The 15,080-nt window shown below is 49.9% G+C and overlaps 1 protein-coding gene across 4 annotated transcripts in view; it reads left to right on the forward strand.

Moving 5' to 3' along the window:
* Positions 1 to 13,631, forward strand: part of NACC2 (NACC family member 2) — a 63,640-nt gene extending 50,009 nt beyond the window's left edge. For all 4 annotated transcript variants that reach the window (XM_069771136.1, XM_069771140.1, XM_069771139.1 and 1 more), the window contains exons 3-6: positions 1,739 to 1,906; positions 4,825 to 4,930; positions 5,214 to 5,311; positions 7,857 to 13,631. In XM_069771136.1, the coding sequence (XP_069627237.1) occupies positions 1,739 to 1,906; positions 4,825 to 4,930; positions 5,214 to 5,311; positions 7,857 to 8,356 (872 nt within the window). In that variant the 3' untranslated portion in view covers positions 8,357 to 13,631. The remainder of the gene's footprint in view (positions 1 to 1,738; positions 1,907 to 4,824; positions 4,931 to 5,213; positions 5,312 to 7,856) is intronic.
* The last annotated feature ends 1,449 nt before the right edge of the window (positions 13,632 to 15,080 follow it).

Raw genomic sequence — 15,080 nt, forward strand, 5'->3', positions numbered from 1 at the left:
AAGCACCAGAAATATAGCAGGTCTTTGAGATGCTTCCTCTGTGTGAGCAGATGACTCCCATCTCCAAGAAGAGGGTGCCTGGATGTTTGGGAGTGCTATTAGACAGGGAAATACTGCAGCTGGTGAAAATTCTGTATGTCGGTGGAACTGCACATCAGCGCTACAAAGCCCTGCCACTTTGCATAGATAATCGGGCTGCGATGGCAAGTGAAGTTAGTTTAAAAACATCGCGTGAATTGTTCTGCCCCTGTTTGGTCCTTAATCACTGAAGGAAACGCTACTCTGCTGCCGCGCGGCTCCACGAGCAAGGGGCATCTTCCTGGTATTCCGACTTATTAGGGAAAGAGGGAGCGATGAGGGTGGGGATGCTTCCAGCCCCGTGCCTGCGATAGGATGCCACGGCACAGCACGGCGTCGCGGGGCATGTCCTAGTTAGAACACTGCTCCCATTGTACGGGAGCCATCGCCCTTTGGTTACTGCAGCAACAAGTCTGCAAAACTTGTTATTTTATCTAGAGAGAGGAAAAGCGGCCCCCAGAACGCCGAAATAATTGCAGGAAAAGACTTCTCTTGAGTAGGAGACATTTTGAGTTCAGAAACGCTAATTGCTGGGGTTTTTTCTTCCCTCTGTATTCACAGATATTGAAGCACAGAGCTGGGTTTGATTTCATGCGTGGCACTTGCTACATTATCAAACAGTTTTGGGAAAAAAGATGGATCATCGTAGAGATGGGCTGCAATTCAGAACTGTAACTGCTCCCACCACGTCCCAGTACAGCTGGCGTTGATGTACACCCATGTCAGCCCTCTTTTGCTGTCAAAATTTGTAATTTTAAGCAAGCCTGTGGACTTGCACTGTAAGAGTGCTTTAGAAAGCAAATCCTCTGTATGCCCACAGGACCCAAACTTGCGCAGTGCTGGTAGGACAGCTTGGTACTTCCAGCTTTTCAACGTTAACAGTTGCTAATGGGCAGTGCTGGGCTCTGGGGACGGTACGTTGGGGCAAGTCACAGCTGCGCCCTGGCAAAAACCCAGTAATTTGGTTTTGAAGCCACAGCTTAATAGCATTTTTTGGCTTGTTGGTTGGGGTCTTTCTTGTTATTGAGAGGAAACGTTAGCCTACAAAAGGCAGAGTAAACGAAGGCGCTTCGGAGGGTGAGTTGGAGCTTGCAGGAGGGGGCTGGTGGGTGCCGTCCTCAGGGGAAGCTACAGCGACTTTTCTCAGTGCAGTGGGTATCTGCAGGGTCCGGCTTTTAACTTCAGCAGGAAAAAAACATCAGGAGAAGTAGTTATGGTACTGATGCAGGTATTTATCAAACTCGGGCAATTTATTGCCTGTTTTAGAAACCCCTGGTGAAGTAACCTGCCATTCTTCTGGGAGTGTTTGGGGAAGCCAGCTCCGTATGCTGCACTTGCAGAACGATGCCAGCTGTGCAGAGTTGCCCATTTTCATAAATGATTAACTTAGGAAAAGTTAAAGCATAATTAGATTCTAAGAATCCCTCTCGCAGAACCTGAACATGCATACGAGAGTGCTGTTGTAGATGATGGGGGAGACCAGGGGATCTTTTTGTGCTTTCAGGTGGCATCTGCCCTGTGGCCGATAGCCCTGGCGAGTGGTTGTACTTCCAGAGGGAGGAATATTTCCAACAGCTACGGGAAAAGGGCAAAGTTAATGTTGTTAATGTTGTGCCTGTATAATAAACTGCTTTAATGGTTTTCCCTTTTAATTTTTAAGTTGCTCAAGAGAAGCCAGAGCAGATCCCACTGGAGAACCGCTCCTGTGTCCTCATACGACGGGATCTAGTTGCTCTCCCAGCCAGTCTTATCAGTCAAATCGGATACCGTTGCCACCCGAAACTCTACTCAGAGGGAGATCCTGGAGAAAAACTTGAGCTCGTTGCAGGTAATGAGGGGGTAACTTTTCTTTGCTTGAGAACGCCTGGGGATCGCTGATGTTTTCCTTCTTGAAATGTGTTCATCTTGCTTGCACTGTTGCTGGAGTCGTGCATCTTGTGTGCCCTTGTTGTGTCTTTCTGGATTATTCATCCCCAATCATCTTTTTAAAAGTTCTAAGTTTCCTTTAATTTGCTGATAGAAAAATGTGTCATTAACAGGATTTATTCAATTGAATTAATTTAGCATTTTAATTGAATTCTCCAGCTTGTGTTCTTCCCAATTGGTGTGGGCTGCATTGCAATTGTGTTTTGATTTAGATGCACAGATCTAAAAAAAAAAAAACCAACCCAAACCCAAAAAACCCTATCGCATTATAAGATTTACAAAGCAATGGAGATAAATTTGTGTCAGTGAACAAGATTTGAAAAACCTGTAAAAGTTTTTTAAAAATTGGGGGTGTTACTAAATGGTCGAACGCTGCAGTAGAAAGAGAAGGAATTGGGTTTGGTCCTTTCTTCTACCTTTCTTTTTCATTTTGGGGGGAATTTACGATATTGGGAGAATTCACTACTTCTCTATAAAGGATTTATGGCCAACTTGAGGTGGAAGATGGTGCTGTTTAGCTTTTAATGATACTAGTGGTGTAGGGCTGGACAAAGAGTGAAATCCAGTAGGCGTGAAACTGTGGCTGTGCCAGCCTGCAGCCCAGGTACCCCGAGCACTGCACAGAAGATGGATGTTTGACTGGGGTGTCCAGGTCAAATTCCAGTTTAAATAGTTATAATCTGCTTTTGTAAGTTCCCCTCAGCTTCCCTTTGCTGCAATGGTCCTCTCAGCCTATAGCCCGTGCTGTTGTGAAGTTTTTTTCCTTGGACGTAGCTATGTTTAGATGAAGTGATCTTTGCACGACAGCCCGTACCTGCTGCCCAGGCAGGGAGGTTTAATTAATACCTGTAAAGCCCTTGGTACAAAAAGGACATGTGGCAGCACAATCAATCCAAAGCAGTTGTCCTTTCTTTCTGGTCATTTATCTCTTGGTGAGTAGTGTGATTTTTATTTGCAGTCTGTAGAAGAAATCTGAATTTCAGGGGATGCCCAGAAAGGTTTCCATCTGATGGAGCGTGGGTCTTTGATAGAAGGCAGGAGTAAAAGGCACACGCCGCAGCACAGCGTACAACCACAAGTATTTATTTTGTATCTGGAATATTCATTTTCTACCCATTTACATTCTATGTGAGACTTCTTAAAACCATCAAGTGGTGCAGGTTATTTTCACAGTGAGAGCTGCAAACTCGCTTGAGGCAGCTCTGCTTGATTTACATTTTTCAATCTGGAAAAAAAGTAGATTAATATCACTAACCGACAGTGGCTGCCTTGGTTATTTTTTATTTATTAAAGTGAAGTTACCCTCGGTAGTGTCTGGCGTTCTCTCTGATGGCTTATCTCTTAAAATACCACTGCTGAAGAAAGCTAATTCCTGTCTCAAACTTGGTGAGACCTGGGAGGGGGGCTCGAGCCCGGAGCACGCAGGAGGATCCTGCAGCGAAAGTTTTCCTCAACTCTCCGTTCGGAGTATTTTCCTTTTGTCTCTGATTTTTCACGCCACGACTGATTCTGCAAACTTCAGCAGCTCTCTCCAAGAGGGTCTTCAACAAGCCTTGCATTCGTTGTAGTACATCTGATGGACAGATACTGCGTGTGGAGGAGAATACATGGAAGATACGTGGCGAATACATACGATACGTGGAAGATACCTGGCAAGAAGTGGGATGGCTTGGAGATCCGGAGCGATGCTTGCTGTTTTCGGGGGCAGGACCAGTGGCCCGGGCTGCCCACGGCGGCAGGGAAGGTGCAGGCAGCTGCCCACCCCGGGGAGAGGGTCGGGCTCGGGGGGCTGCGGGGCGCCTGCCCCGGCGCAGCCCGCCGGCGTGGGCTGCTCTGCAGCTCCGTCTTCATCCGGAAGATCAGGGACAATCATCTGTAGGCTTTCCTGGAAATCCAGGAGGTAATTTTATTTCTGCAGTAGATGTTTTTATATCTTGAGGAGGACAGAGTGTGTTCTGGATCCAGATACGACCCATTATTTAATCTTAATTAAAAGCAAATACCAAAACCCTCTTGTATAACAGTACGCTTGAAAAATAGGGTAACCTCCCCCTGCAAGCCGATGCTGAGGCAGGAGCGGTTTGGTCTGTGAGCTATGTGCAAAGTAAAAGGGTTTGATAAGAAACCCGCTGTAGAGCACTGCCAAACCCCTGGACGGGTAAAGCTGTTTTGGCAGGGGCTCCTTTTTCTTCTGGAGAAAGTCCTTAAAGGCAGGCTATTTCAAAGTCAGCAGTTCCTGTGCATTAGAAGGAAAATTCCCTGCTCACCAGAAGTATCAAGAGGTGATGGGCTGGGGTTTTTGGAAACAGTTAGATCTGTAGTGTAACCGAGTACCTTTTCTGTGCTAGATGGGTTTTTTTTTCCTTTCTTTCTAGTTCTGTGTTCTACGATCTTTCACTTGAGAAAAGAAAAGGCCAAATGGATTGGGGTTTTCTTCCTTCAGAAAGAATAAATAATCTGTTCTGTACATATAAAATCACAGAATAAAGCCTTGCACTGTGTGTCTTTGCAAAAAAAATTTCAAAAACGGTCATTTCATTTCCAGACTTCCTTTCTGTATGGATAAAATTAGGAATCATTATTACCTGGGACTTGCCAAGGCCCTAAGGGACTGCAATAACCGTCCCTGCTAGGCTTTTCCAAAAATCCTGCTGTCCTTGTTGGGCTTCTGTAGCAGGACGTGACGAGCACGCTCCCTCCCGTGTCACACCAGCGTCAGGACCGACCAGGGCAGGAGGAGCAGTTTGTTTGTGGCTTGCAGGCAGTGCTGTCAGCGAGGCAAGGGTTTAATTTTGAATTCTCCCTCTCCAACCCTTCCAGGCTCAGGTGTTTACATCACCCGGGGGCAGCTGATGAATTGCCACTTATGTGCCGGTGTCAAACACAAGGTCCTTCTGAGACGTCTTCTGGCCACCTTCTTTGATCGGTATGTCCTCTTTGTGCTCTCCCAAGGGATTCGGTTTAGTTTCTGGTGTTTTAACCATGTTAATAGATAATTTCTCATGAGTGCTTCATCCTTTGTATATGCTGCACTGATTTCTGTGCCTTTTCTTAACGATGCTTGAACCCGAGCACCAGGTTTTCCGATTCCTTACCTTAAAATCGTGTAATGTGGTGATCCCTCCGTAAGAACCTAAAGGGAAGAGGACGAGGCAGTGGCTGTCCCTTGGAGTCCCCGGTGTCAGGATCTTCCTTTGCCTTTCTTGCAGGAACACGCTCGCCAACAGCTGCGGAACTGGAATCCGGTCCTCCACGAGCGATCCCAGCAGGAAGCCCCTGGACAGCAGGGTTCTGAATGCAGTCAAATGTAAGGAGAGAGATTTACTGCTGCTCTGTTGGAACAGCATGCCGAGAGCAAAGCCGAAACCTAAGCAGGGAAGGCCATCTCTGTTGCGTAATAATGGGAACTATATATGGTGAAATTAGAGTGTAGGAAAATTAATTTATTTTTTTATTTTGCATCTTTTTGGGGGGCTGAAGTTAATTTTTGGTGGGTTTTGGCAGTGTTTTAATATAAAACATTATTGCTACTTGACTGTTTTGCAATATTTTAAAGCACTAATTTTGCAGTTAATCATTTTATTGATAGGGGCTTTAAGAAGGAAATTGAAATTATGGTTTTGGCAACATTCAGAGCTTGATACCTCTGAAACAGGCCGTCTCCATGTGCTGGCTTTTATGCCCCCAGGCTCTGGCTCATATTTGGATTCATCCAAGTGCAGGGCTCTGCCAAATCCCCTGGTTTACAGGAGCAGAGCATACAGCTCCAATCCATCTCGCAGAGACGTCCTCCGCGCATCTCTCGGAGGTGCCGGCCCTGCTGTGCCCGGGCTGTGGCGATGCCCAAGAGCAGCCGTGCTTTGCGGTGCCCTGGGCTTTGGGGGCTGTTGGTCTTCAGCAGTAAATGGGCCCCCAGGAATCAGGGAATCCACTGGCTGCTTCAGCCCTGGCAGCATGGGAGGATCTGCTCTCCGTCTCGCTGGCAGCCTTTCTGTTGGTTTTACAGTCTATGTCCTTGAATATATTTTGTAGACTTTTTTCTTTTTTTAAATATGTAAAATGGGAGCCCTGCTGCAAGTAATTGCCTTTTCAAAAGATTGCATAAAGCAACAGGACCTTTTGCTTTTAACGTTTGAACTGCAAACAAAGTTCTGCATCGTGCCACGTGGCTCAGCTAGTCAGTCTGTCTTTCTGTAGAGCCGCTGAGCTCTGTCTCAGAGCCGGGGGTACAAAAGGTTCAGCTGTTGAACACCCCTTCTGCTGTCCTGCAGGTAAGATCCCCTGTGTTTGCATGATTACACAGCGCCCTAACTTTAGCCAGGGCTGAGATGTGCAAGGCTACCTGCTTCAGTGTGCGTATTTGTGCCCAACGCCTGGTGTTCGTACAAGAAAAGGAGAGTTTTGCTACTTCCATCAAGGTAGTTTCATTATTTATGGCAGGCACCAGAAATAAATGGTTAAATATTTGGCTCTTGCAGTCACCCTTGAATACAAGGAGTGTGCTGTGGGACAAAAGGTGCCTGCTGGTGAGTGGGGACCTGTGCGGTGTAGGAAACCCTGACGGGTTAGTGCAGCGAAGCTTGTTTACCGTGGGCTTGATATACAGTGGAAAGCAATGTGTTCTCTCACCCTCGCTGGATACTGGATAGTAAATCTTTATGTAAATATTATTGCGCTGGAAAATGAAACTCTAAGCAATTTATTTTTTATTTTTAAGATTTGGAAGATAAATCTTTCCTCTCCCTAATTGTTGCTGTGCTGCTGAACTCCAGGGGCCTTCCAGCCACCCTCTGAGATCTGTAGCACGTGGAGAGAAAGGATAAGGTGGCAGATGTCCAGTACATAAAGAAAAAATCACTAGACTGTGCTGTTGGTGCTTGCCCATAGCTTGCTCGTGGTGCTCTCCTGAGACAGCCTCCCTGTTAGCAGCTTCACCCCGGGGAGCCCTGGGTCTGGACCTTCCAGCTTTGGTCCTTGCTAAGGCTTGCAAATACCTTCGGAGGTTGGAAAGGCGTTGCTGTCCAGTGACAGCGCCTACAACATGCTGTCGTGTGTCAGGGCATAAGATGACTTCTCACTGCCTGAATTCTACCCTGCGCACAAGCTTTAGTTGATAATTATTCACCATGGCAGTTTCTTGGATGTCGCTCCGTAACATCAGGTGCTTGGCCCCCGTGGAGGAGCAGGGCTGCAGCCGAGGTATTCTGGGCTTCTGCAGGCTACGTGCCAGCTGATGCGCTGGTGGTGGGATGTTGGAGCAGCCGCGCCGGCCGGGCCGGTGGTCCGTGCGGTGCCGGTTGGCTCTGCAGCGGCCGGTGGGAAGCGTGGGACGGGCAGAGGACAGTCCTTCGGGCAGTCCCTTCTGCTCGGTCGAGAGCAGCTCTGACGTTTGCCAGCCCCGCAGCTCTGCCTGCGCCACCGTGGTTTTAAGAGCCATTAACGGATCTACTGTTGAGGAGTTTGTGTGTTGACCTTTTCTGGGTCCATCTCTTGCTTTTGGCCATCCCGGCATGCTGCGCCTGGAGGCTGCAGGACCCCGGTACCTGTGGGGCTCACTGGGTCCCCAGGGAGCGCGTGGTCCTTCTCCAGCCCCTGCCCTGTGCCACCCGGGATTTTTCAGCCTTCTGGTTTTATCCCTTCTCGATTGTCTCTGTCTTGAGCTGAGGAGTCCTTGTCTGTAAGTCTGTCCTTGCGAGAGCTCCGGTCCACGGGCGAGCCTCCCCTCCGTGGCATCAGCCCACGCTAAGCCCCGCAGCAGGTCTCTGGGATGGGGCAGAGGCTGTGATCACCTTTGTGCCGCCTTTGTATTGCTTTCTCTGAATCCTCAGCTGTATGTATCCCTGTCTTTGCAGTGTATTGTCAGAATTTTGCCCCGAGCTTTAAGGAAAGCGAGATGAATGTTATAGCAGCCGATATGTGCACCAACGCCCGCCGGGTCCGCAAGCGCTGGCTGCCGAAGATTAAGTCCATGCTGCCCGAAGGGATGGAGATGTACCGCACGGTCATGGGCTCCACCACAAACAGTGTCCCCCTGGATCCTGAATTCCAGCCCAACACTGCTCAGGTCTTTGAGCAGCGAATCTATGCAGAAAGGAGGAGCGATTCAGGAACTATAGTAGCCTTGAGAACTAACACGGTGAACGTAGAGCTAAGCAATGGATCCAACCAGTCCTTCGAACAGAGCGAGGATGCTGAAGGGGCTGGCTCTGTGATACAGGAGGCAGCTGCCACAGATGCTATGGCATCGGATACCCAAAGCACTCCACAACCTTTTGAACAAGGTTCGGGCTCTTCCAGCCGGCCCGAAACTCCCGTGAGAAGACAAGATGGTACTTACGGAGGGACTTTATAAAGAGAGCAAACGTTTCGTGACCTATAAGGGATCTGTAATACTAAAGCTGCTTGCATGCATTACTAATACAAAACAAAAAATGTGATCAAGCCACTTACCTACTGAACTGCTACTGTTGCCTGAAAAAAATGTGATTTTTATTCTGCTTGTATTTAAAATTTATGAAGGAAATAATCGCATTCGTTATACTGTAAACGACTAGGTCTGTGGCGACCTACTTAAAAAAAAATATTGGGCTCCTTTTTTGATATTCCTGAGGTTAGTCTATAAGATTGTAGCTTTTTCTTTTTTTTTTTTCCTTTTTTTTTTTTTTATTTTAAGAAGGGGAGGAGAAAAGCTAGCCAACCCCCCCCAACCACCACCACCACCCCCCATCATCACCACCCCATCCATTACTCAGCTCAGAAGTAAAGCCATCGTTAACCTTGTCCTCTAAAGAAAGTTTTACCGTCACTTAACAGGAAAGCAAGGTGTGTTAGGGTACAAGTGCTGTGACTGGCGATGTTTGTCTCTAGCAGAAGGGCTCTAGCCAAGTGGGACAGGGTGGGGGAAATCGTTAGAGGCTTCTGGTGTCGGAGGGAGCCCCTTGCCGTGGGTGCTGCGGGGCAGGGTGCTGCGGTGCCCGGCCGCTGCCGGAGGCTGGCGGAGTCTCGGTGCCGTTGTCTCGGGGATTTTTATCCAGTTCCCGGGAGCAGGGATGGTTCCGCGGGAGTTGAGGCTTGCACGTGTCAGGAGGACTGCGTGGGATGCAGGTGGAGTCCCTGGCCGGTGTTGTGGTTGTTGTCGGGTTTTTTTTCCCCAGTACAGCTGGGTTTTGGGTTTGGTTTCTCCCTCCCTCCCTCCCAGCGACTCCTTTTCGTTTGCTTCTCCTTGCTTGCAACTTCACGTCACCCGCTTCTTGGGCGAACAGGCTCGCGTCACCCCACCGCAACAGGGCGGGCAGGCAGGCGGACCAAGTCCTGGGGCCACCTCCTGGGGGGGGGGGAGTAGCCCCCCTCGGCCGCCTACAGAGGGCTTTGGAGGGGAATCTGAGCACGGAAAGCATGTTGGTTTTGCTCCGAAGGGCACGGAGCTGGGAGCTCTCGGCGTCGGCTCCCAGGAGCTTCCGCACCGGAGGCAGGGCACGGTGCAGCCGCCGGCGTGTGGGGCTCGCCCGCTGCCCCCTCCCCTCCTCCCCAGGCCACCCACTCTCACTTTTTAATAATTTGGAGTGTATTGGATGCAAAAAAGGTAAAAAAAAAAAAAAATTAGCTTTGTGCCCTTCTATGAAGAGGTTTTGGGAAAGAGGAAGCGGTTCGCCTCTTGCTCATCCTCCAGACGGGCCCTTCTGGGGAAAAGCCCAATGTTGAGTTATTTGCCTTTTTTTTTTTTTTTTTTTAATTGAAAGCTGATGTCCCCAGGCTGTGTTGGCTTTGGTGGCCCCGGCTGGCCTCGGCTCGATGGTGCGGGCGCAGGGATGGGACCTGCAGGTGCCCCTGGAGCCTGGCTGGGCAGCGGGTACCAGCTCACCCCCTCCGCTTGCTGCCTCCTGCCTGCATCGGCTCTGCCCGCTCGCCCTTAAAAATGCCCCAAAGCGACCGTAACCCTTCCCGCAGACCCGGCTCCCGCAGGGCGCTGGGCACAGTCGCTGCCATCCCCGTGGCTTCGCCCTGGGTGCTGCCGCCGGGCTGGGGGGTGCTGGGCACCCGCGGGGATGCTGAAGCCGGCGTGCACCCAAGGGATGGGGGCAGTGATGTGAAAGCCAAGTATGGCTTTTTTTTCTTTTCTTTTTTTATTATTTTTACTGTGATTAGGCGGCCTGCTTTAATGGTATTTGCAGCTCGTTCTTTCACAAGTTTGGGACTATTGAACAAATGCAAGGTGCGCCGAGAGTCGCTTTTGGAGGCTACTGTGGCTGCGCTCTTCTTTTCTTTCCTGCTTTGGTTCCTGAATCCAGACGGCGCTTTGCTCAGGGTTTTTCTTCCTTCTTTGTATTTCCATTGGGAAAGGGGGAGTGGGGAGAGGATAACCCAACTTTTGGCCATTTGTTTTCTTTTCTTTGATACTTGAAGCAGTTTTTTGCATTGTGGTGACAGAGCTGTCTGGCGCTTAGCCTGTTCCACTGCTCCTTGCCCCAAGAATAAAACAGTCAAGGACGGGGCGGTCTCTGCCTCGCGTCTTGCGCAGCTCTTGAGTTTTGGCACGGCTTGGCTTGGGTGGACCGTGACAGCCCGGACCGGGCGCCGTGCTGCCGGCAGGGTGGGTTGGGGGGCTGGTGCAGGTGACGGCGTGATGACGAGCCGGTGCAGAGGTGCGCGATGCTTCGGGGAGCAGGGGACGAGCACGGCCGGGGGCTCTATTTGCACTTTACCCACGTCAGCAAACAAAACTCGCGCTCTCGCCGAAGCCCGGAGCTCGTCCCCTGCCTGGCGTTGCCGCGGGAGGAGGCTCCTTCTTGCGCGGTGATGCCCATCGGTGCTTACCCGTGCCGGGGGGACAGAACGTGAGTGGGAGGTGTACCGGGGACCACAGGGCTGAGCTTGGGGTGGGCTTCTTCCCCGGACGCTCCCGAGGAGACGGAGCGGTCCGGTTCCTTGGCCCCGGGGGTGACCCCGTCCCCCCTGGGAGCATTTTCTGGGGGGCCAGCTCTTGGGCAGCTCGGCCGGGTTGGCGGGGCTCGGGGGGTCAGGTTTGGCTGAGGCCCCTCCTGATCCCCCAAAGTTTGGGTTTGCCAAAAGTTTGAGGCAAGCTGGGAGCAGGTTGGGGTGTCGGAGATCAAAAGTCGTCCCTTCGTTGTGTGTCTGTGTGCATATATAGATATATTAAAGATACCGCAAAGGATTCCTCCTCCTTTTTGGCACTTGCCGGGGTTCGGTGAGCAGGCTGAGCCCGCCAGCCGGGGTTCGCAGTTGGCTGCAGGTATTAATTCTGGACCAAACCCGCGCCCAGACAGACGGCCCCGGCCGGCGGGGCCACCCCGGGGGGGGCAGCAGCAGAAGTACTTGAATGGCTTAGGACAGAGAGTCTGAAGAGAGTCAAGTTGCACAGTGAAAATATATATTTTTATACCTAGCACAACTTCCTGTATATTTTTGGGGTTTTTTCTTTCTTTTTCTTTTTTTTTCTTTTTTTCTTTTTTTTTTTTTTTTTGATTTGGGTTTGTTTGTTTTATTAATTATTTTATTAGGAAGGCAAACTTCTAAAATGTGAAGGGCGTTGGGTTTTTCCTTATCTGGTAGATGAGGGCAAGCATTTTGCACTAATGTTTCCTGTGTGTGGAGGATTAATGATATGTTTGAAAATGTTATATGGTAATGATTGTATTCTTCCGAAAAAAACAAAAACAAAAAAAAAAAGTAACCCCTTTAAAATACTGAATGTAAGGTGAGAACAGAGCAGTCCATCGATTGTATGCGGCTTTCCTGAGTGCCTTAGAATTTTTTGATCATTTTTTCCAAGGAAAACAGATTAAGAAGATCAGATCATAACCGACTCCTTCCTCCTCTTTGTTTACGACACTATTTTAAATTATAGAATTTGGGGCTGCTTTATAATGTGAATAGGAAACTGCATTCATCTAGGTCTGATAGTGTAAAATCAAAGCATCAGTATTTATGGTATGTCTGCACCTTTATTCTTATGCTTGACTATTAGCAATATTACATGTATAGTATATATCTAAAGTTATACCAAGCACCTTTAAAGAAAACGGAGTGTAAGCATACAAGTTACCTGCAGCTGCCATATAGTGTAGAAGCCAGCCCCTCTCCTCCTCGTTAGCGCCAATTAACACCACCATCCTGCGAGCTGCCACTTATGCAGAAGGGCTGCATGACCTTCTTCTCCCGCACCCCGGTCCCGCGTCCCGGCGTCCCGCGGGCCCAGCTTTGCCCGGGGGGCCACGGTGAAGCCCCCCGGTGTCCCGCGGGCCGGTGACCTTCCCACGCCGCTTTGGTGGCGGCGACGCCGGCGCGGGCGGGAGCTGCCCGCGGAGAGGGAAGAAATTGGGGAGCGGGTCCTTATTGCCACCTTGTTGGTTTAATTCTTCTAACTGTGGTTTCACCCTAAAAATTGCCCGGGGGAGGGTGGGTGGGTGCGGGGCTGGTGGCGGGGGAGCCCGGCCGTGGGTGCCGCGCACCGGGGCTCCCCTCCTGCGGCCGGGCGAGGGGCTCGACCCCACGCGGCCCCCCCAAAACTGGAATTGCCCACGGCTTGACCAGCGTTGGAGGGAGCGTCCTAGCCGTGGCGTTACGCGGGGGGCCGCCGCCTCCCCTCAGCCCTTTGCCGCCGGGTTTTTCGCTCGTGGATCGCTTGTTTTTCTGGAAATAGCTCGCCGCCAATGGAGAAGGGCCAACGGGAAAATCCGGGACGAGCCCCCCCGCCGCCTCCCCCGGCAGTCAATCCCCACCACCCCATTGCCAGTCCACAGCCACCTCGGGCTTCAACTGCTGTTCAAACTGTTCCTGCTGTCCGAATCGGTCGCGCCGCCAGCGAGCCCCGAGCGCGCGGGGTGGGAGGGAAGCGAGCGGGGAGCTCCCCAGCCCCGCTCGCCCGGGGGGGCTGACGTCTAACGCACTCACATTGGAAACCCCTCAACTCCTCCGATGAGTTTCTTCCACTGTTTAAGCGTTTTGCACACGAAATTGTGATTTTTATGTCAAGGTAAAAAGCCAAAACTTGCAATACTATTTTTAGCAGACAAAAAAAAAAAGAAAGAAATAATAAATAAATAAAAAAAAAAAAACAACTGAGTATAAATGTATAAATATTTTTGACTTGAACATTTGGATGGCACTTGATTCAAATAGAACATTAATCCTTTGGACAGAATGTTTGGGAAAAAAAGGACTTAAAGTACAAGGTTGTTTTTAAAGCGTCTTCATAGGGTATTAAGTAGTACTGTAATTCATGACTGTTAAAAATACTTTCTGTGCTGTACGGAAATCTCACAGTACCACTGAATTATGTTCCTCAACTGTCTCAGCCACGAACGATGCTAGCTTCTTTTTTTTTTTTTTTTTTTTTTTTTTTATCGTGCATTATTCACTAGTATTTATGTGCTCTTACTCTGTATAGTTAAGACTGTTATTTTGTAGCCATGGCTGACACGATATATCAGTAACTAAAAAAAAAAAAGAGAAAAGATTAAGACCCCCGAGTTGGAACTGTGCTCATAGCTGTTTTCATATGATGAAAAATCCATTTAAAAAAAAAACCCCAATGTGATCATTAATTGTAAAACGCTTTGTAAAATTCACATTTACAAAATAATAAAGTAAATTACAATTAAAAGCTTTTTTTTTTTTGCTCTGGTTTCTTTCTTTCTGGGTGGTGGATGTTGTTAATCAGAAGTGGGCTGAAGGGGTTCCGGGGTCCCGTGCTGCCCCGAGGGGCCGGGCTCCACTTTGAGCTGACACGAACCCCAGCCTTGGCCCGTGGCATGCTTCTACCCAAATTTGGGGGTTTTTGGAGTTCCGTGCCCTGGGCTCTCCCCCCACACCTCACCTGAGCTGGCTTTGGGCATCTTCTGGCTTTCTTTCCTGGACACATCACACGCTCCCTCCCTATCACGCTTGCTTTATTTATTATTATTTTTTAAAATTTAATTCGCAGCCCCCCGAAGCGGCGCTCAGGCGCTTATGCCCGAGACCGGGGCCGAGGTCGGAGGATGCAGCGTCAGCCAAAACCTGCCGCTTCCCCGCTCCGCCGAGCGCCTTCTGCCTGATCGTCAAGGGAAAACCTTAATTGGGCTCCGAAAATAGGGGCAGATAAATGACCGCTGCAGGGGCGGCTGCCCTGCGCCCCGGCTGGGCGGTTCTGCTTCCACGGTGGGAGTCAGCCCCCAGCCCGCGGAGACGTGTGATGAGTTTGCCAGGCCTCGGGCAGCGGGTGAGGATGCTCCGTGAGATGCGGCGTCGGTGGCTGCGTACGCCATCCCTGCTGCCGGGGCTGGGGGGGGCAAGGTACCGGCATGGATGGGGAAAATGCTCCGGCGGTGAGGCTGTACCTGCCCAGGGGCTCTCGGCTCCGGCTTTGCCCAGGGATGGGGTTGTTGCAGGGGCTGGTGTTAGTTTTGGGACGGGGAGGGGGGGAAAAGGATTGCAAAGCCCCCGGCAAAGCCAAAGAGCCTGAGATGCCCTTGCAGGGTGGGTGGAGTGGGGTGCAAGGGACCCCCCCCAGCTGGAAGGGAGGGCTGGGGGTGTCGGGGCGAGCAGGAGTGGGGTGGGCTGTTGGGGTGGTAATTCTGCTCTCCATAATTTTTGTCTTTCTTTTTTTTTCCCCAACCCAATTGGCCATAAAATTGCTGAGAAGCTGCATTTCCTCTGCTTAGCAAAAAAAAAAGTGCCCAAAACCACTTGCATTTGGGGGTTCATTTAATCTCATCTTACTGAAAGGAAAAACACAGAAACTTGGATGCTCATGTACAGCACATACCGCCGTGTTATATAAACCATTTCAAACTGATTTATTCTAAATGAGTTGTTATAATCAGAATTTTCCTTATGAGCAGCTTTCTTGCAAACGTCAGTATTTCAGAAAAAAAACCATCATACGACTGCTCCAATATTTCAAACTGATTACTTATAAACACCATTTCTAAAATTAGGTCTTTGGTGTGCGGTATTGTCAGAGTGGGTGTATTATGATCTGCAGAGAGTATAAAAAGATAAATGAGTTATTTAACCAAGTAAATGACATTGCTGTAGAAATGTGCAGAGGGAAAGTGTGCGGGGGGGTGGGGGGG

Source organism: Haliaeetus albicilla, chromosome 26 (assembly GCF_947461875.1).
Source record: "Haliaeetus albicilla chromosome 26, bHalAlb1.1, whole genome shotgun sequence".
NCBI lineage: Eukaryota > Metazoa > Chordata > Aves > Accipitriformes > Accipitridae > Haliaeetus > Haliaeetus albicilla.